The sequence below is a fragment of the Bubalus kerabau genome, chromosome 10 (genome assembly GCF_029407905.1).
Source record: "Bubalus kerabau isolate K-KA32 ecotype Philippines breed swamp buffalo chromosome 10, PCC_UOA_SB_1v2, whole genome shotgun sequence".
Lineage (NCBI taxonomy): Eukaryota > Metazoa > Chordata > Mammalia > Artiodactyla > Bovidae > Bubalus > Bubalus kerabau.
Window position 1 is genome coordinate 28,115,910 of NC_073633.1, and position 21,019 is coordinate 28,136,928.

The 21,019-nt window shown below is 38.6% G+C and overlaps 1 long non-coding RNA gene and 2 gene segments (V, D, J or C); all 3 read right to left on the reverse strand.

Annotated features, from left to right (window-relative positions):
• Window positions 1-4,987: 4,987 nt before the first annotated feature.
• LOC129620449 (T cell receptor delta variable 1-like) lies at window positions 4,988-6,119 on the reverse strand. The segment is given in 3 exon segments: window positions 4,988-5,192; window positions 5,544-5,853; window positions 6,071-6,119. Coding segments are annotated over 3 exon segments (453 nt in total).
• Window positions 6,120-9,193: 3,074 nt separating this feature from the next.
• On the reverse strand, window positions 9,194-20,100 carry LOC129620451 (uncharacterized). 2 transcript variants are annotated; one of them, XR_008698540.1, is made up of 3 exons: window positions 19,960-20,100; window positions 18,873-19,068; window positions 9,194-9,620 (listed from the first exon to the last, which is right to left on the reverse strand). It is a non-coding gene; the product is annotated as an uncharacterized LOC129620451 (long non-coding RNA). The 2 variants fall into 2 exon arrangements; XR_008698541.1 differs by lacking the exon at window positions 9,194-9,620 and adding an exon at window positions 14,537-14,670.
• Window positions 16,865-18,066, reverse strand: LOC129620450 (T cell receptor alpha variable 22-like). The segment is given in 2 exon segments: window positions 16,865-17,816; window positions 18,015-18,066. Coding segments are annotated over 2 exon segments (456 nt in total).
• Window positions 20,101-21,019: the final 919 nt, after the last annotated feature.

The following is a 21,019-nucleotide window of genomic DNA, read 5'->3' on the forward strand; positions in this document are numbered from 1 at the left end:
GAGGCGTGGATTCCCCTGCTCAAATGTGTTTAATTCTGCCTCAAGCTGAGAGTTCAGTGTCTTTGAGTGCCTGGCAGCACAAATACACAGTACCTGGGTTCCTATGTGACTCCTCCCCATACAGGAAGTAGGGTGTCAAGTTCATCGACCATGTGGTCTGTGTACAGATGAAGTCTGGCTCACCACACACCTTTACTTGGTGTACTTTTCTTTCCCTGATCATTAAGTTTGGCAGATCCTGAAAAAAGGCATGAAGAAAGAATTAATATTAAAGGTGTGAACTGAGGGAAACTGAAGATTAAACAAGTTGACATATATTGATTCAGTAAAAATAATTTTGCCATCCTGTTTAAGATATAATTTAGTATAGCCTATGAAACATTCTTGTAATCTACAGATTGGTCATTAATTTAGCCCATTCTTACTTTGCTCCATCCAGAATCTAGTGACTATTTTAAAGCAGTCACAGATCTTAGGCTTTCTGGGTGAAAAGCAATCTTATCCAAAGTAATTAATGTATCTCTGCTTTTTTTTTTTTTTTTCTATTACTGAGTTGCAGGGCTCTACTTAGGTTTTTCAATCAATAAAATTACTTCAACATGAAATGATTTTTAACAATCAGTCCATCTGAAAGTCAGAGTCTATTCAGTGGTTTATATTTAAATGACATTATATCAGGAATAAAATATTATTCTTTTGAAATCTGATATTGAGTTTTATGTATTAGACTTTGAGGGGGATCAGGATATTCACTCCTGTTGCCCCTAAATGTAGAATTGCACTTATTAGACCACGTGACCTAGAATCATCCTCATGTCACATTTTCTGTCTCATTGGTCCAGAGTGTTCAGTCTCACTTGTCAGTTGCTCATTACTCTTTCTCTTTATAAAATAAAGTTAAGATAAACATGCCAGATCTTTCTGTGACATAATGGTATAATGCACTCTTACAAAAATTAATATCTGCAAACTGCAGACACTTAGTACTTGTCAACACCACAGAAGACGGTGACTCAAATTCTGTACACTGTCTCATGTTCATGTGGAATGTAGCTGCCAATCTTCCATTTGGTTTCATTGCTGCAATAGATGAATTAATATAAAAGAACCAAAGGCAAATAAACAAGTAGAAAAGAAAATACAGACAAGGTCTAAAAGAGTGCAAGTTCATGGATCAAAGTAACTCATGAATGAGAAGCAGGGAGGTGAGTTGGTATTTATCTGAGACATCTACTCTTCTGTCCCATTTCACATCCGAGTGCTGACAAACAATGAATGCCCAGGCTTGCAATCATTGTAATTAAGAAGAGGAGATCATGCATGACTACAGCAGCTTGCAGAGCATCATATTATATAATATAGATATCAGATCAGATCAGATCAAATCAGTCACTCAGTCGTGTCTGACTCTTTGCGACCCCATGAAGCGCAGCACTCCAGGCCTCCCTGTCCATCACCAACTCCCGGAGTTCACCCAGACCCACGTCCATCGAGTCAGTGATGCCATCCAGCCATCTCATCCTCTGTCGTCCCCTTCTCATGCTGACCCCAATCCCTCCCGACCCCAATCCCTCCCAGCATCAGAGTCTTTTCCAATGAGTCAACTCTTCGCATGAGGTGGCCAAAGAACTGGAGTTTCAGCTTTAGCATCATTCCTTCCAAAGAAATCCCAGGGTTGATCTCCTTCAGAATGGACTGGTTGGATCTCCTTGCAGTCCAGGGGACTCTCAAGAGTCTTCTCCAACACCACAGTTCAAAAGCATCAATTCTTCGGCGCTCAGCTTTCTTCACAGTCCAACTCTCACATCCATACATGACCTCGGGTAAAATCATAGCCTTGACTAGACAGACCTTTGTTGGCAAGGTAATATCTCTGCTTTTCAATATGCTATCTAGGTTGGTCATAACTTTTCTTCCAGGGAATAAACGTCTTTTAATTTAATGGCTGCAATCACCGTCTGCAGTGATTTTGAAGATCCCCCAAAAATAAAGTCTGACACTGTTTCCACTGTTTCCCCATCTATTTCCCAGGAAGTGATGGGACCAGATGCCATGATCTTAGTTTTCTGAATGTTGAGTTTTAAGCCAACTGTTTCACTCACCTCTTTCACTTTCAGCAAGAGGCTCTTTAGTTCGTCTTCACTTTCTGCCATAAGGGTGGTGTCATCTGCATATCTGCTTATTGATGTTTCTCCTGGCAATCTTGATTTCAGCTTGCGCTTCTTCCAGCCCAGCTTTTCTTATGACTTACTCTGCATAGAAGTTAAATAAGCAGGGTGACAATATACAGCCTTGACGTACTCCTTGTCCTATTTGGAACCAGTCTGTTGTTCCAACTGTTGCTTCCTGACCTTGACTAGACTTTCTCACAATTTAGTGCTTCCCAGGTGGCGCTAGTGGTAAAGGAGTGTAGGAGTGTCAGTGTAGGATATCTAAGAGGTGTGGGTTTGATCCCTGGCTCGGGAAGATCCCCTGGAGGAGGGCACGGCAACCCCACTCTAGTATTCTTGCCTGGAGAATCCCACGTACAGAGGAGCCTGGTGGGCTACAGTCCATGGGGTTGCAGTCGGACACAACTGAAGAGACTCAGCACAGAGGGCAGCAAGGAAGCCAGTGTAAGTATCACAAAACCTCTGAGTAGGACCCCAGGTGGCAGTGCTTCAGCTTTCATGCCTGCTACATGCAGTGTGCCGGAGTCTGATTCTCAAGGAAGGAAAATAGAAAGATTTAAATAAAGAATTCACCAGGTAAAGATGAGTAAAGATGTAAAGGAACTTCAGAGATAACACCATGTAGATATTTGGGAAGATAGCATCACAGGAGTGTTTAAAGAATAATACCCCATCGTAGCCCTCAATTTCCCCAGCATACTATTATATAAAAAACTTGCTAAAGCATTCAGCACTGTTAACTGGTTAGTGGATGATTTCCTCATCTACTCATCCTGGGACTTTGTGCCTAGGTTTGGAATCTTCTATTCTAGCTCACTTTTGGTTTCGGTTTAAACCAGTAACGTCACCATCACTCAGATGTCCAGCCACCCTATTTTGAGTCCAGGTGCTTCTCCATAGTCCAGACCTTGCTCCTCAGGAGCCCCCTAAAATGCTACACTCTTGCTGATAATAAAAGGTAGAGAAGCATTTCACAGTTAGGAAAGTTATGGCTCATTTCCCAAAGATTAAAAAAAAAATGAAACAATAAAACCTATCTCATAGGGTTTTGATATTTAAATTAGATGATGAGTCTGAAATGCATACCACAGTGTCTGATATAGAATAAGCTCAAAAAATACCATCTTTCTTTTTTTCTAGTGAAACCTGCCTTTTCTTCAATATCCAGAATCTGTGACTTGTTACTACTTTTTTTTTTCTCCACATTGGTTTGATGAGGGAAACTATAGGAAATTTATTTAATCACTTATTTTCTTTGAGACAGTCATTATTTTCCCCTGTCCGCTTGGGTCATATTCTCCTAGCTACATTAGTACATTCAGGGTGCTGAAAGGACACAGATGGAGCACTCAGAGGAAGCTTTGTTTTCACTTACCTGATGAATAATAATATTATTTTTGGTATATTTATTAGGTATTGAATATCAAATTTCTGAATTGGATCTCCAAGATTTTCCCATTCTTCTTGACTGTTTTCTTTACTGATTAATTTGTATGTGCTTTATGTATTTTTTTTTTCATTTGAGTCCTTTTTCAGAAATATGCATTGTAAATATAGTTTAAAAGTCTGCACATTGACTTTCCGCCATGTTGATATTTCCGCTGTGTTGATATTCAACACAGACATTTTAATATATATCTTATTATAATATATAATATATATCTTATGAAAATATTCATTTTCATAAGAAGCTAGCTTGAAAGTTTTATTTGTTTATTTTCTTAAACACTTTAAAAATACTTTTCCTTTGTAACTTCTATTGGTCTGGATGAGAAGTCAGGTATCACTGTTTTTTCAAAGTTCTGAAAACTCTTATTTTTTCCAGTAGATTTATTATCTCTACTTTTAAAATTAATTTTTATTGGACTATAGTTGCTTTACAATGTTAGTTTCTGTTGTACAGCAAAGTGAATCAGTTATTTGTATACATATATCCACTCTTTTTTAGATTGTGCTCCTGTATAGGTCATTATAGAATATTGGCTAGAGTTTCTTGTGTTATACAGAAGGTTCTCATTAGTTATCTATTTTATATATAGCAGTGTGTACATGTGAATCTAAGTCTGCCAGTTTATCCCTCATATCCCTTTCCCCTTTGGTAACCATAATTAGTTTCCTACATCCTGGACTCCATTTCAGTTTTGTAAACACCTTCATTTATAGATACCACTTTTTAAAATTCCATCTGATAAAAGACATATCAGATGACACTTGTCTTTCTCTGTCTGACTTACTTCACTCAGCATGGCAATCTTTGGGCCCATCCATGCCACTGCAAATGGCACTGTTTTGTTCTTTCTCATGGCTGAATAATATTCAATTGTGTATATATGCCATATCTTTTTTATCTATTATTCCATCATTGGACATTTAGGTTGCTTCCATGTCCACCTACTGTAATTAGTGCTGCAATGAACATTAGCGTGCTTATATCTTTTCTGCTTGTATAGACTACTCCATCAACTCTAGCAACTGCCTGAGTTCTAATCTTTATGTATAACTAATCTCTTATTGGACATCACTGATGGTCTGCTTCCCTGATTGTACCTTAAGTGACACAAAGTCTAAGAAGAAAGGACTAAGGAAATGATTTTCATAACGATTCCAGATAACTACACCCAGATTTGTGATGTGAGTGTATTTTAGTGAAGCAGTCACTTTGAATTATTATGGAGCAAGTTTACAGCCTTAAACAAGTTTACACATGTTATGTATGATTGATTTAAAGTCTAAAGTTCAAGAGAAGAATGTATTAGTAGAAAGTTACTGTGGACACCTGATTCCAAATATAGAAAGACCTTTGATTTACTTGAAGATTTAACTACAAAGTTTAATGAAGGGAATATTTATAGATTTGCAGGCAGGGTTAAGGAAAACAAAGAAGAGATGGGAAGCATCAAGATACTAGCAAGAGCTGAAAGCCTGTATCAACCTGGGCAATCAGAGGAAACTCTTAGTGAAAGGCGAGGCAAGAGCTGTGAAGTGGATCCACCAGAAAGGAGTTGCAGGAGGTAAGATGTGCTTTCCCAGTTCTAGCGTCTACTGGCCTCCTGCTCAAATGGGGGACCCAAAGCACTGGTGGGAAACTGGGGGACCAAAGAGAGGGAGAAACCACAGTGATTCCCTGTCTTCTTCCAGCTCCAGTTCCTGTGGGGCAGGCCCACCTGGTTCCAGCTGTAGCCTGGTGATCCACCTAGAAGGAGCTTTTATTTAGAATTAAATCTTCTGATCCAGACCACAGATGAAGCAACCACAGGACTGCCATCTCTTCCGGGATATGCAGGTGTGCACTTCAACTGAGGTCCTGAAGCAGTGGGGCTCTCTCTTATTAAGCTCTGGGGTTTTTGTTCAGCTTCTCCCATTACTTCAAGCACTGTGAGCTCCCGGAGAGCACAGAAGTACTTTGCAGAGTCTTCCAGCTGTAAGGCTGAAATGATGAGGCTGATGGATTTATCTGCTTTCTGGAAGTTTACAGAGTAGCGGCCTCTCCTTGCATTACTGTGTTCTGAATACTGATGAATAAGGTAAGTCATCTCTCCCCTGGGAAGCTGTTTATACCAATAAATGTTGTAGTATTGCGTGGTCCAACTTACTTCATATCGACAATTCAGGGTGACTGTCTGCCCCACTTGACTGGGTACAGCTGTCTGGACTTGAGTTACTTGCTGGGCCACACTGGATCCTATGGGGAAAAAAAACAGAAAACAGAGATGAAGTAGTAAATAAAATAGTGCAGGATTTAGATTAATTTAGGACCCAGAGACAATCCAAATTGAAATTATAAAATGCTTCTTTTTCTCCAACCCTCCTTTCCTCCCCAAGTCCCTGTGAAGCTCCACGTGTCTGTGTTCAGGCCTTTCACCCTGAACTCTCACACCCAGGCTTGGAAGCATCCCTACCAGAGAAGGTGAAGGCCAGGAACACCCAGAGCAGGCTGGAGAGCGGCATGAGGCCTGGATTTCCCTGCACAAGTGTGCTCAGTTCTGTCTCAAGCTGCGAGTTCAGTGTCTCTGTGTGCCTGGCAGCGCATATACATAGTACCTGTTCCTGTGTGACTCCTTCAAACAGGAAGTGGGGTTTGTCATGTTCATAGATCACATGGTCTTTTTCACAGATAGGAAAAACTTTTGGCTCACAGATGTTTAATTTTCTACTTTTCTTTCCCTGATTATTATGTTAAGTAGATCCTGAAAGCATCATGGAGAAAGCAGTTAGTATTATGTGTGTGAGGGCTTCCCTGATGGCTCAGCTGGTAAAGAATATACCTGCAATTCAAGAGACCCTGGTTTGATCCCTGAGTTAAGAAGATCCCCTGGAGAAGGGAATGGCAACCCACTCCAGCGTTCTTGCTTGGAGAATTCCATGGATAGAGGAGTCTGGTGGCTACAGTCTATGGGGTCCCAAAGTGTTGGACACGACTCGGTGACTAACACACATACATGTTAAGGGTTTGAGCTGAGGGAAACAGAAGACTAAATAAGTTGACATACACTGATAATAATTTTGCCAGCCCATTCAAAATATATTAGTATGCACTATGAATCCTTCCTGTAATCTACTTACTGGTCATTCTGGTCATTCATTTAGCCTATGCTTATATTTCTTTATCCAGAATTTAATGACTCTTAAAAAGTAAGCACATTAAAACAAACTCACAGATCTTTAACTTTCTTATGTGTGTGCTGTGCTGTTGCTTCAGTCATGTGCAACTCTTTCCAACCCCATGGACTGTAACCTGCCAGGCTCCTCTGTCCTTGCGGATTCTGCAGGCAAGAATACTGGAGTGGGTTCCCAACACAGGGATCAAACCTTCATCTCTTGCACTGGCAGATGGGTTCTTTAACACTAGCACCACCTGGGAAGGGCCAAGAATACTGGAGTGGGTTTCCATGCCCTCCTCCAGGGAATCTTCCTGACCCAGGGATTGAACCAGCATCTCATGTCTCCTGAATTGCCAGCTGGGTTCTTTACCACTAGCTCAACCTGGGAAGCCCTTTAGCTTTCTTGACAAAAGGCAGTCTTTTCCAAAATAGTTAATGTGTCTTTTTCTTTTCTCACCTGGTTCTAGGTCTTTGTTTATATTTTTCAATAAATAAAGTGACTTCAATATCAAATGATAAAAAATCACTCCTGACTTTCAGAATCTATTCAGTTGTATGTGTTTTTTTAATGAAATGCTTAACAGGAAAAAATATTAATCTTTGAAATCTGACATTGACTTTTACTTAGTAGACTTTGAAGAGCATCAGTATATTCAATCCTGCTGCCTTTACAAGTAGAATTGTATTTATTAGATCAGGTGTTCTTAGATTGTCCTTATGTCATATTTTTTACCCCAAAGTGTTTAGTTTCTCTTCTTAGTGGTTTGTTATTTTTCTCTGTAAAATCAAGTTAAGCATGCTGACTTTTTCTGTGCCACAATGCTACAGTGAGCTCTTATAAAATATGGCATCTGTAAAACTTAGCAAATGTTGACACCATGCCCTTTGGTGACTGAAGTTTTGTATACTGTACATGATCATGTAGAATGTCATTGTCAATCTTCCATTTGATTTCATTGTTTTGATAGATGAATTAATATAAAAGAACCAAAGGCAAATAGACAAGTAGAAAAGAAATTACAGAAAGATCTAAAACAGTGCCAGTTCTTAGATTTTAAAGTCGAAGTAACACATTAATGAGTGATGCAGGGAGGAGAGTATATATTTAGTTGAGACATCTACTCCTCTGTTCCATTTCACCTCTGGGTGCTGACAGGCAGCAGATGTCCTGGTTTCCAATTATTTGTAACTAAGTAGAGGACACCACAAATGCCCACAACAATGCAGGGAGAGCATGAAGGTGGTTTTTCCCCTTTGTTGATATGGCCTTGCTCTGAGTTCCTGAGAGTAAAGGTGCATGTTCCCTCAGCTGCATTATAGACTCTGACTCTGAAAAATGCAGCTTCTGGCTGGATCAAGTCTGAATGTGCTGACCCTCAGGTTGGAAGATTTAGACTGTCCTAAACATTGTTCTGCCTTCCCTTGTGATTTACTAAAAAAATGATAAAACCTGGTAAAGGAAAAGCCAGAGTTTAATATTGAAGGATGAAATTGAAAGAGATTTTTCACTTAAAACTTCCAAATTTAGTAGTAAATTAATCTCTTCTAAAATCTGGGATATTATCTGAAACAAATTCATTATGAATCATTCTGGGACTGCAAATATTCATTCAAGTTCTGATTGTTCTCTTGCCTTTCTGATTTTGATTCTAAGATGAATTATACTAACTGCTCCCTATTTTCCCTAGAAAAGACCAACAATAAGCCATGAACTCCCTTTTCTTCCCACTTACCCACCAAATCATATGAACTGGTAACTTTAGCACATACATAACTTCAGAATAGCAGATATCACACAGACAAATGAACACAGAAGAGGCTTCTGACTTCTGTAATCTCTCCAGTTGTGTATTGGAATGCCAAATGGACATGGCTGTAAAGTCATATTCATTTGTGATGTAACTCTGTGATTAGCTCATTAAAGGTTTAGGAAGCAAGAACCAATCGGTCTTCTAAATTCAAATATTTGACCATGTTGCTGTCATGAATGCAGTTATACTCTTTAGTACAATCTTATAATTCTCATTATAGTTGTCATGAGGACAAAACTTCTCCTAAAATGTTGCTTAATCAGTAAAAATATTAAAAGCTATTAATAATATATATGTTTTCTAAAATAAAAATATTTCCCTTTCTTGATAATGAAGGAATGAAAATTCTATTTCATTTTATTATGTAATTTCATCTAATGAAGTCATTTACATCAAATTAATCAAATTTCAAACATTTTATTTTTGTTTCAACACCTCATAAAGAAACCCAAATAAGAATAACTTATTCTTTTTATAATTTTATTTATTTATTAATTTAGAGTGTTTGGGTCTTCATTGCTACACAGGCTGTTCTCTAGCTGCAGAGACAGGGGGTTCCTCTGTCGTTGCTCTTCTCATTGCGGTGGCTTGCCTTACTGTGGAGCACAGGCTCTAGAGCACAGACTCAATAGTTGTGGTGCACAGGATCAGCTGCTCCATGACATGTGGGATCTTCCTGTATCAGGGGTTGAACCAATGTCTCCTGATTTGGCAGCAGATTCTTTACCACTGAGCCTCCAGGGAAGACCTAACTGAGTTATTTTATAATAGATTGTCCTTGGATTCTCCGTAGTTCCTTCATAGGAATCCCCAAACTCACATAGCATATGAGGGCACAGAATTACTACTGAGGTTCCCAGATCTTCTCTAGTTCTCCCTCTTGCATCTCTGGTGACTGTCTTCTGCAGCTCACCTTGCATTCCAATCTGGGTACTGCATCCTATTTTGAGTTTTGCATATTTCAGTCCAGTGAAAGATACTCCAGTCCAGTAGTTATACATTCTATTCCAAACTTGTTATTCAACAGTTCGAACTACCTGAAAAAAAAAGCAAAACAAACTTCGAGAGGATTTCCCTGGTGGTACAGTGGATGGGAGTTCACCTGCCAATGCAGGGGACATGGGTTCAATCCCTGGTCTGGGAAGGTTCCACATGCCCTGGAGCCACTGAGCCTGGGCACCACAACTATGGAGGTTTGCTCTAGAGCCCAAGAGACGCAACTACTGAGCCCGTGTGCCACAACTACTGAAGCCCACGTGCCCTGGAGCCTGCATGCTGCAACTACTGAAGCCTGTGCTCCTAGAGCCTGTGCTTCACAACAAGAGAAGGCAGGACAGTAAGCCTGTGCACTGCAACCAAAAGCAGCCCCGCTTAGTGCACCTAGAGAAAGACCGTGTACAGCAGCAAAGACCCAGAGCAGCCAATTTTTTTTTAAATTTTATTTTATTTTTAAACTTTACATAATTGTATTAGTTTTGCCAAATATCAAAATGAATCCGCCACAGGTATACATGTGTTCCCCATCCTGAACCCTCCTCCCTCCTCCCTCCCCATACCATCCCTCTGGGTCATCCCAGTGCACCAGCCCCAAGCATCCAGTATCGTGCATCGAACCTGGACTGGCAACTCGTTTCATACATGATATTTTACATGTTTCAATGCCATTCTCCCAAATCTTCCCACCCTCTCCCTCTCCCACAGAGTCCATAAGACTGTTCTATACATCAGTGTCTCTTTTGCAATTTTTTTTAATTAAAAAAAATATTTGAGAGCCAAGAGAGTTTACACACTGACACCATTAAATTTTTTTTTATAGTCATCATGCTGTATATTGCATCCCCAGGACTTATTTCTCTTATAACTAGATGTTTCTGTCTTTTGATCATAGTCACCTAGTCCACGCCCTACACCCCCAATCTATTCTCTGTATCTATGAGGTCTGGGTGTGTGTGTGTCTGTGTGTCTATATGTCTCTCTGTGTGTGTTCCTGCACCTGTGTCTTAAAGAGTCCACATATAAATGATTTCATACAGTATTTGACTTTGTCTGCCTGATTTATTTCACTTAGTATTATGCCCTCAAGATTCATTCATGTTGTTGTAAATCTATGAAAATTTTTCTTTTTTTATCATGTTTTCTTTATCCATTCATCTGTCAAAGGACACTTGGGTTGTTTCCATGTCTCAGCTGTTGTAGATGAACTGCAATAAATGAGGGGTACAGATATCTTTTTGAGATACTGACTTCATTTTCTTCAGATGAATACTCAGAGTTGGAAATGCTGAATATCATAGTAGAGCTAGTTTTAATTTTTTGAGGAACCTCCACAGTTTGCCATAGAGGCTGCACCAACTTATATTTCCAATAACAGTGGGCAGGGTTCCCTTTCTTCTATGTTCTTGTCAAAATTTTTTATTCCCTGTCTTTTTGATAGTAGCCATTCTGGCAGATGTAAAGGGATAGCTCTTTTTGGTTTTGGTTTTCATTTCCCTGATGATTAGAGATGTTGAACATCTTCTGATTTACCTTCTTGTCATTAATATGTCTTCTTTGGGAGAATGTTTATTCAGATCATCAGCTTATTTTTAAGACAGACTTTTGTTCTAATGATTATACAAGGTATTTATACATTTTGGGTATTAGCCCCTTATCAGGTATATGTTTGGGCAATATTTGCTCTCATTCTGTAGGTTGCCTTTTCATTTTGTTGATGGCTTATTTTGCCATACATAAACTTATTAGTTTGATGTAGTCACACTTGCTTTTTGCTTTTTTTTTTCTCTCTCTCTTGTTGTCCTCGCTTTTAGTGTCAAATACAAAAAAAAAAAAAAAAAAAAAAAAAAAAATCTGTGGCCAATACTGAGGTCAAGGAAATTAGCCCCTATGTTTCTTCTGAGCTTTACTGTTGTGGTTCTTATATTCAATTCTATAATCCATTTTGATGAGTTCAATTTCATTCTTTTGCATGTAGCTTTCCATTTCTCATAATTCCATTTATTGAAGAGATGTTCCTTTCTTGAGGGTATATTCTTGGCTTCTTTGCCGTGAATTGACCGTGTATACAAGGGTTTATTTCTGGGTTCTCTATTTTGCTCCATTGATCTATGTGTCTTTGTTTAATGCCAAAAAAAAAAAAACAAACCCACACACTGTTTTTATTACTATAATTTTGTAATATAGTTTGAAATAAGGTCATGTGATGCCTTCTTTTTTGATCTTTCTCTACTTCACTTTGGCTATTAGTAGTCTATTGTCTCTCATACAAATCTTAGGGTTTGTTTATTCTATCTCTGTGAAAAATGTCATTGAATTTTGATAGAGGTTTCATTAAATCTGTAAAATGCTTTGGGTAGTATGGATATTTTAACAATTGAATTTTTTCGGTCTGTAACAACAAAATATCTTCCCATTATTTTTTGTCTTCAATTTCTATAATCAATGTCTTACAGATTTCAATATACAAATCTATACTTCTTTGCTTAAAGTTATTCTTAGGTATTTTCTTTCTGATGTGATGGAATAAGAATTGTTTTCTTAATATCTCTTCCAGATAGATCATTATTGGAATGTAGATTAATTTTGTATCCTGCAACTTTGCTGAAGACTAACATCTTGGGGGCATGTCTTCCACTGCTAAGCCAGATGATCTGATTTTCTTTTCACTTTTTCTTTTTGTGTACTCAAAAAGTATATATTTTAACTGTGGTAGGATGTCTCTGTGCTGTTTATTTTTGGATGAATAATTTCTAGTGCTTAAACAAGTTAAAAGTTTTTTCTCTGGCATTTTATTGGCATTTTATGGCCTATTAAAAGTACATCTGTCAAAGTTATAGGTAACAGGAGTTATCTTATTCCTTCTATGAATTGATTGGACTAGTAAAAGCTGTGGTTGCCACCATCCAACTTTTAAACTTTTTTTAAAAAAATATAAATAATTCTTACATGGAACAGTACACAAAATTATGTGCAGACACATTTTTTCCTGGCAATGATGGTAAACAGATATTTAATTTTGCTATATTTTCAATAGCTCTCTCCAAATGTTACAGAAAAAACTAAAGAGTAACTCCTAGTACTATTCCTATTTTTAAAGTAATAACTACTATTGGGAAGATTCCATGTATGTCTTTTCAATTTTACTGTTATAGCTATGTATCACAAAACAATATATTATATTGCGATTATATTCTGAAATTTCTCATAAGTAGTGTCATGCAGCATATATCATTCTGATGCTTTTTATACTCAGCATTTTATTTTTGTAAGATTTTTCTAAGAAAATAATATAGAGAACTGTTTCTTTGCTTGTAATAGTTCATGTATTTCGACTTCATATGTAATTCATTATTCATTCATTCTGTACTTGAATGGTTATACTTCTGCTTACAGGGTTGATGTGACTATCCTTGTAAATGCCTCCTTGTTCAAATGTTGGAATTACTTGAATGTAGATAACAGGAATTGGAATTGCTTGACTTTTAAATATATACATCTTCTTCTTTATTAAATATTTCAGGCAATTTTTCTTTGAAGTTGTTAAATAAATGTTCTTTATGTGGTTGCTTTTCTCCATCTGGAGAAATTTAATAGTCTTCTCCCTGTATTTGGGTCAAAACTTAATGCTATCAGATTTTCACATTTCCGGTTATCTGACAGAAATGAGATAGTAATTTGCTTTAATTTAATTTTCTCTGTTACTGCAGAAGTTGATGTTTTATATGTTCACATGTCTATTTCCTCTTCTTTAAATTGCCTTTATGCAAATTATCTTTATTATTGCTTTTCATTTTGAATGTTTTTCTTATTTATTTGTAGAAGCCCTCTACATAAACTTAATTTCTAATGTTTTCTGGTTACATGGTTTACTATACATCCTACTATGCATTTGATTTTTAATTATGTAGTGGGGCACGCTTGCAGGTTAAACACTTCCCATCTATTAGGAATTCTCTATAAATTTATATTTCTAATTGTCAAATTACTTTAATGATTATATGCTTACTTAGCTTTTCTATTTCTTCTTTAACTATTTTTGATAATATATATATTTTAGAGCATCTATCATAACACTGAAATATGTGGCCAAGTCTTTTTTCTTGTGTCAAGGATTTCTTCAGATAGTAAATCTGTCCCCTGTGAAACCTTCTCTGTTCCATATGGAGGCATGTCTCATGAGGGTCTGGAAGCTTTGGTCTGGGTGCTGGACACAACAGGAGGAAGCAGGGCTCTCGAAATACTCATGATAGGGCCTCACCTGTCCTGGGATCCCTTCAAAGGCAGAAACTAGCCCTCAAGCCGAGTCACTGCATGGGGCTGTCTCTCCTCCCATAAGATCAACATTAGATCAGGGAGATTGCTGCACACTGAAGAGAATATGTCTCTAAATAGATTCTAAACCTGACAATTATTCTGTATCATTAACAATACTTGATATAGTTGTCTTTTTATTTTTACCAAAAATAATGGGTGTATGCTGCTGTTGCTAAGTTGCTTCAATCATGTCCAACTCTGTGCGACCCCATAGACGGCAGCCCACCAGGCTCCCCTGTCCCTGGGATTCTCCAGGCAAGAATACTTGAGTGGGTTGCCATTTCCTTCTCCAATGCCATGCACGCTAGTCGCTTCAATTGTGTTCTACTCTGTGCAACCCCATGGACAGCAGCCTACTAGGCTTCTCTGTCCACGGGATTCTCTAAGCAAGAATACTAGAGTGGGTTGCCATTAATGGGTATATAAAGATCTCATAGTGGCATTAACTTGCATTTCCATGATGACTAATGATGTAGAAGAGGGGATTACAAACTTCTTCAATAAAGGGTAGAATAGTAAATATTTTTTGTCTTTGTAGGCCATTCATTCTGTTGCAACTACTGAACTCTGCCATTGTTTCATGAAATTAGTTATTGATAATACATAAATAAATAAGCTTTCTTATGTTTCAACAAAATTTATTTACAAAGTAAATGGCTGAATGGACTGGTTCATGGGCCATATTTTGTTGATTCCTGATGTAGAGGACTCCATAGCTTCACAGGGTAATTCTCCAAACATTTAAAGAATAGTTAGGTCCCATCCTTCTCAAATTTTCTGTAAAATTGAAGGTGAGGAAATATTGCCAAACTCATTCAATGAAGCCTTCATTACCCTGATGCCAAAACCAGACAATAAAACTACCAAAAAAAGTCAATTTCTTGAATGAACATCGATAAAAAAAACCCTCAACAAAATATTAGCAAACTTCAATTCAGTCAGTTCAGCTGCTCCAGTCATGCCCAGCTCTTTGTGACCCCATGGACTGAAGCACGCCAGGCTTCCCTGTCCATCACCAGCTTCTGGAGCTTGCTCAAACTCATGTCCATAAAGTCAGTGATGCCATCCAATGATCTCATCCTCTGTTGTCCCCTTCTTTTCCTGCCCTCAATCATTCCCAGCATCAGGGTCTTTATCAATGAATCAGTTCTTTGCATCAGGTGGCCCAAGTATTGGAGTTTCAGCTTCAGCATTAGTCCTTCCAATGAATAGTCAAGACTAACTTCCTTTAGAACTGAATTAAGTTAGGAAACTTAATTCAACAATTTATTAAAGAATCATATATCATGGCCAAGTGGGATATAGTCTAGGTGTACAAGGATGGTTCAGTATTTTCAAATCAATCAACATGATATACATTAATAGCATGAAGGATAAAAACTTATGCAATTATCTCAACAGACAAAGAAAAAGTATTTGACAAAATTCAGCATCCATTCATGTTTAAAACTCTTAATAAACTTGGTATAATGGGAACACATCTCAAAATAATACAGGCCATTTACAACAAACATGCAATTAATATCATGCTATGCTATGCTAAGTCGCTTCAGTCGTGTCTGACTCTGTGCGACCCCATGGACTGCAGCCTACCAGGCTTCTCCAGGCAAGAACACTGGAGTGGGTTGCCATTTCCTTCTCCAATGCATGAAAGTGGAAAGTGAAAGTGAAGTCGCTCAGTCGTGTCTGACTCTTAGCGACCCCATGGACTGCAGCCTAAACTGAAAGCTTTTCTCCAAGGTGAGGAACAAGACAAGGATGCCTACTCTCACCATTTCCATTTAACATAGTACTTGAAGTCCTTGTCACAGCAGTCATATAGGAAAAAGAAATAGAAGACATCCAAATTGGAATAAAACTATTAAAATGCAAAAAGACAGCCTATCAAACAGAAGAAGATACTTGCAAATAATTAGTCAATAAGGGGTTAATGTCCAAAATATATAAAGAAATTTATATGCAATATGTGAACTATAAATAATCTGATTTTTTAAAAGGCAGAGGGCCTAAATAAACATTTTTCCAAAGAAACATACAGATGGGCAACAGACACATGAAAAGACATTCAACATCTCTAATCATCAGGTAAATGCAAATCAAAACCCAATGAGATCTCACCTCACCCCAATCAGAAAACTATCATCAAAAAGCCAAGAAGTAATGAGTGTTGCTGAGGATATGAAGAAAAGGGACCCTTTGGGCACCCTTGCTGGGAAAGTAAACTGGTGCAGCCACTATTTAAAACAGCATAAAGGTTCTTCAAAAATTAAAAATATAAATACTATATCATTCAGCAATTCCATTCCTGGATATCTATCAGAAGAAAACAAAAACACTTATTTGAAAATATATATGCACCCTAATATTCACAGAAGCATTATTTCTAATCACCAAGATATGGAAGCAATCAGTATTCATCCATATGAATAGATAGAGAATATGTGTACACACACTCACACATACATATATATATATACACACAATGAAATACTACTTAATCATAAAAAGGATAAAATCTTATCATATGAGACAACATGGAAAACCTGGAGGGTATTATACTTAGCAAAATAAGTCAGACAGAGAAAGACAAATACTGTATGTTTTCACTTATATATGGATTCTAAAATGCAAAACTAACAGAACAGAAACAGACTCATAGATATAGGGAATAAACTACCGGTTACTAGAGTGGAAAGGTTTGGGTGTAGGAGTGAAATAGGTGAAGCAGGTACAAAATTTGAAAAGGTACAAAAATTATGTGTATTTTTCCATACTTATAAAATAAATAAAATTATGTAATGCGCAGTAAGGAAAGGAATAGACCCTGCCAATACCTTAACTGTAGCCAGTGAAACTGATTTCAGACTTCTTGCATCCAGAATTGAAAGAGGATAAGTTTGTTTTGATTAAACGACCAAGTTCATATTAACCATTGAGCATATGTGTGGTTTTTGTTTGCGCTGCTGCAGGAGTAGGATGAGATGTATCTGCAGTTGTCTGTTGGGACGCATCATGGTGAGGCAGGTTTGGATGGACATTCTTGGGACAGCCAACTTAGCTGAATAATATCTTCTTGGAGTCACTTTTCTCTTCTTTTAGTTCCTTTCACTTCTTCCCATTTTGAAGTAGAGCATATTGTAGCTAAATATTTATTTTGATAGGGCTTCCCTCATAGGTCAGTTGGTAAAGAATCCGCCTGTAATGCAGGAGACCCCGGTTCCATTCGTGGGTCGGGAAGATCCGCTGGAGAAGGGATAGGCTACCCACTCCAGTATTCTTGGGCTTCCCTTGTGGTTCAGCTGGTTAAAAAGATCCCCTGGAGAAGGGAAAGGCTACCCACTTCAGTATTCTGGCCTGGAGAACTCCATGGGCTGTATAATCTATGGGGTCGCAAAGAGTCGGACCGACTGAGCGCCTTTCACTTTCTTATCCATTAATAGACCTCTCCTAGCTACAAGTTTGAGACAGACTCTAGCGCAGAAGAAGATACAGATTGAGAGGAAGATAAAGACCAAAGTCTCAAATCTGTAAGGCCAATAAGAAGCACTGCAAATGCCCTGTGGTGGCCTCACGGTGTGACTGTGGCTGGAGGAGGGGCTGAGCCCCGCGGAGGGTTTGAGTACAGGCTGCAGGTGCCCGGGGAGCACAGTGCTGCACAGCACAGAAGTAAGTGCCTGAGTCTGTGGTCCGCAAAGAGGAAACGTGCAGTGAGCTGCGGCGTTCTTTAAGGACTGTCGTGGCATTTAATCTTCCTCCTTGCCTTGTTCCTGAAGGAATGTAAATGAGGTGGCGGCCCCCAGGCTTCTGAAGATACCACAGCACACTGTCTGCCGAGGTGGAGAAATTACACCACAGTGTAGAGCTGGCTCCCTCCTGTGGAGTCAGGGCTGGGGGACTCTGCTCCACATCCACCCCTCTCACACCTGATGAGAAAGAGACAGACAGTCACAGGTGAGGCTCACTGTAACTCTGAGAAAACCCTGAACGTGTCCCTCCAGCTCTCATAGATGTTGAGATGGATGGGAAGTGTGCAGGACTTGTCAACTCTTTCTACTCCCTCCCTCAACAGTACAGCAGCTGCTCATTTCTTCAGATTCCCCTGCAGGGCAGCCCCAACTCACAGCAAACCCGGGCAAACAAAAGCCCCAGCACAGTGCCCACTAGCCTCTTCATGATGCCTTGACTTGCTGCTGAGAAATTTTCACCTTAAAATACACAGCTAAACCTATAAGTGGTGTGTCACTTCTTGTCTAGAAATGTTCTTGCTCCTGCAACCAATCAGCTCCCCCAACAAACCCTGCCCAGGTGACACTCTGTGACAGGAAGCCCCACCTAACAGTCAACTCCACTGAGAACACTGAACTTGAGAAAACAAATCCTGTCTTTGCAAATTTAAAAAGAAAAGAAAAACTCTAAGATGCCCATAGGAATGAAACATTTGCAATACTCTATATTCTCTGTACTATTTGCCTTCCCAGAAGATGCCAACTTCCTGAAAATAACACAGGCTAAAACTGTAAGTCCTTTAAGCTACCAGATCTCAGGGGTTTGCAGATAGCTCCCCCTACAGTCCTAGGCACCATGTCACTCAGAGCATAGGAGTACTTGGTCAAATTACTTCAGTGGGCTTTTTCCTCAGGTGAAAGGAAGTTTCACTCTTCCTAAATTCAGATGCAAAACCTTTGATGCCTGAAACAAGATTGTTTCCAGACATGTACTTCAGGAGAAGCTGGAGTCCTTGGTTGGGGTACTGCACATACCAGTAGAGATTAGGTTGAAGAGAAAATGAGTAGCTGCACCTCAGCCCCAGAGGGGCTCCTTCAGAGACAGTGATGTGGCCATTGGGCTGGGTCACTGACTGGGCTCCTGAACCATTAATACTGAATCAGTGAACTCAGCTAACCAAAAGTCTCTATTCAAAGTCAAACCAGAACAATGTTCTGTGTGTGGACAAGAGAGTAAAATGGAACAGTACTCACTCAGCAGCAGGAGTGCCGCAAGCATCAAGGTGAACACCAAGGTCATGGTGGAGCAGTGAAGAGGCAGTGAGCTGCTTTCCGGGTGATTCCCCACAGACAGAAGTCTCATGACTGGGGTCCTGAATCCAAGTTGCTCTGAGGTTGAGGAATGACAGGTGATATCGATTTCTTCTTCTGATGGAGACTGTAGAGGGAGCTAGGAAGAGAGGCTGTCTTAAAACTTGTCTCTAGTGTCTGAGATGCTTTATATGTCATTGTGTAAAAAATGGTGTCAGGATATCTCTTTAAATTGTAAGGAAGAAAGGTTTTTTTGAGCTGATTCTGATCTTTCCCAATTTTCACAACAGTGCCCTCCAGGGGTCAGATAGAGAAATAAAGAGAAATTCACAATTTTTGTTCACCCCCTTGCTGGCCCTGTATGGTTGAATTCTAAAGCATTATAATTATGTACAGAGCAGACTTTATGTTTTGTAGGCACTGAAACTTACAAAATTGCACTTTCTATAGCAGCACAAAATTATGGATAAAAATTAAATAGAAAATAATGTTTAGCATGAAAAATAAAATCATAGCAAATTATAAATTTTAGAAAGCAAATTCCACAGACAGCATAAATCTAGAAAATTGAGTCATATTTTAGTACTTATTTCCATGACACACTGCTATAATACTTTTTGTTTCTATGCTTTTTGTCTTCATACTTTTTACACTTTTCTTCATATGACAATACATTTGTAAAAACTTTAATACAGAGACAAGAAAGATGATCATTAGTTGAAATTCACTTTCTTAAAAAATTCAAAGTGCATTTTGAAAATGGATGAAAATTTATAGGATTATGGTCAAAATTTGGAAACTGTCTATCACAATACTATGTGCAACAAGATTTCATTACATTCCAAGTTTTCTTATGTCATAAGAAATCCTAAATACTATCAACTGATCACACCAATTAACGAGTCTATTTTCTATGTTAGTTTCCTATTGATGAGTGACAAATTATCAAGAACTTTTGTGATGGAACAACATCTGTTTATATCACAGGTTCTGTAAGTCAGAAATCAGCACACAGTTAAGCTGAACTCACAAGGTTGCAGTCAAGGAGGCAACTAAGACTGTCTGGGGCATGGGGTCCTCTTCCAGACTCAGTGGTTGCTGGTAGAATTCATTTCCTTGTGGCTGTAGCAGTCATGGCAACTTGTTTCCTCAAGACAAGGAGGATGTCTCTGATGCCAGGAAAAGTTTAAGCTCTTTTTTAAAGAGCTCATTTGATTAGATTAGGCCCACCTAGGACAATCTCCTTTTGATTCATTCAAGGTCATACTGATTAGAGACTTTAATTACACCTGCAAATTTATTTTGTGTGTGTGTGTGTGTGTGTGTGTGTGTGTGCTTAGCCCCTCAGACTCTTTGCAACCTCATGGACTATAGCCCACCAAGCTTCTCTGTCCATGGAATTTTCCAGGCAAGAATACTGGAGTGGGTTGCCATTTCCTCCTCCAAAGGATCTTCCTAATCCTGGGATCAAACCCACATCTCTTGCATCAGCAGACAGATTCTTCACCACCGCACTACCTGGGGAACCTTGGTATCATCTACCTACCATGGTTGTTAATGCCCTCGTTGGACTGGCATGCTATGAGTTTCACTTTATTCTCATAAATGTAAAGCATTGTGACCAGTCAATAAGAAGTTAATATGAACAATAATAAATATGATCAGACGAGGCCATTTTCATACCAAAGGAAGAACATAAGCAAACTCATCTTCCAATGGATAGGGTGGAATGCACAGATATTCCACAGAGTGGAAAGCAACAGCATGCAAGGAAACTATAAAAACATACTGGAACCAGTTAGGGAGGTGTTACATGCTTTTAAAACACTAAAAGTTCTGACAATAGACTCTCATGCCTTTTGGAAACAAAGACTTGTTAATGAATCATTACCAAAGGAACAGCAGTACAGTGTAATGTAAGGTAATTAACATTAGCGTCAAACAGATTTTTGTTTGAAATCTGTCTCTGATGCTTAGCCTGTGAGATTTGATGACAAGCACTTGTATACTGAAGTGACTGTGAGCTGCATAAATAAATTCCACTAGGTCAAAATTATATGCATTCTTAATTCAAATTCACTCTTGCAGAT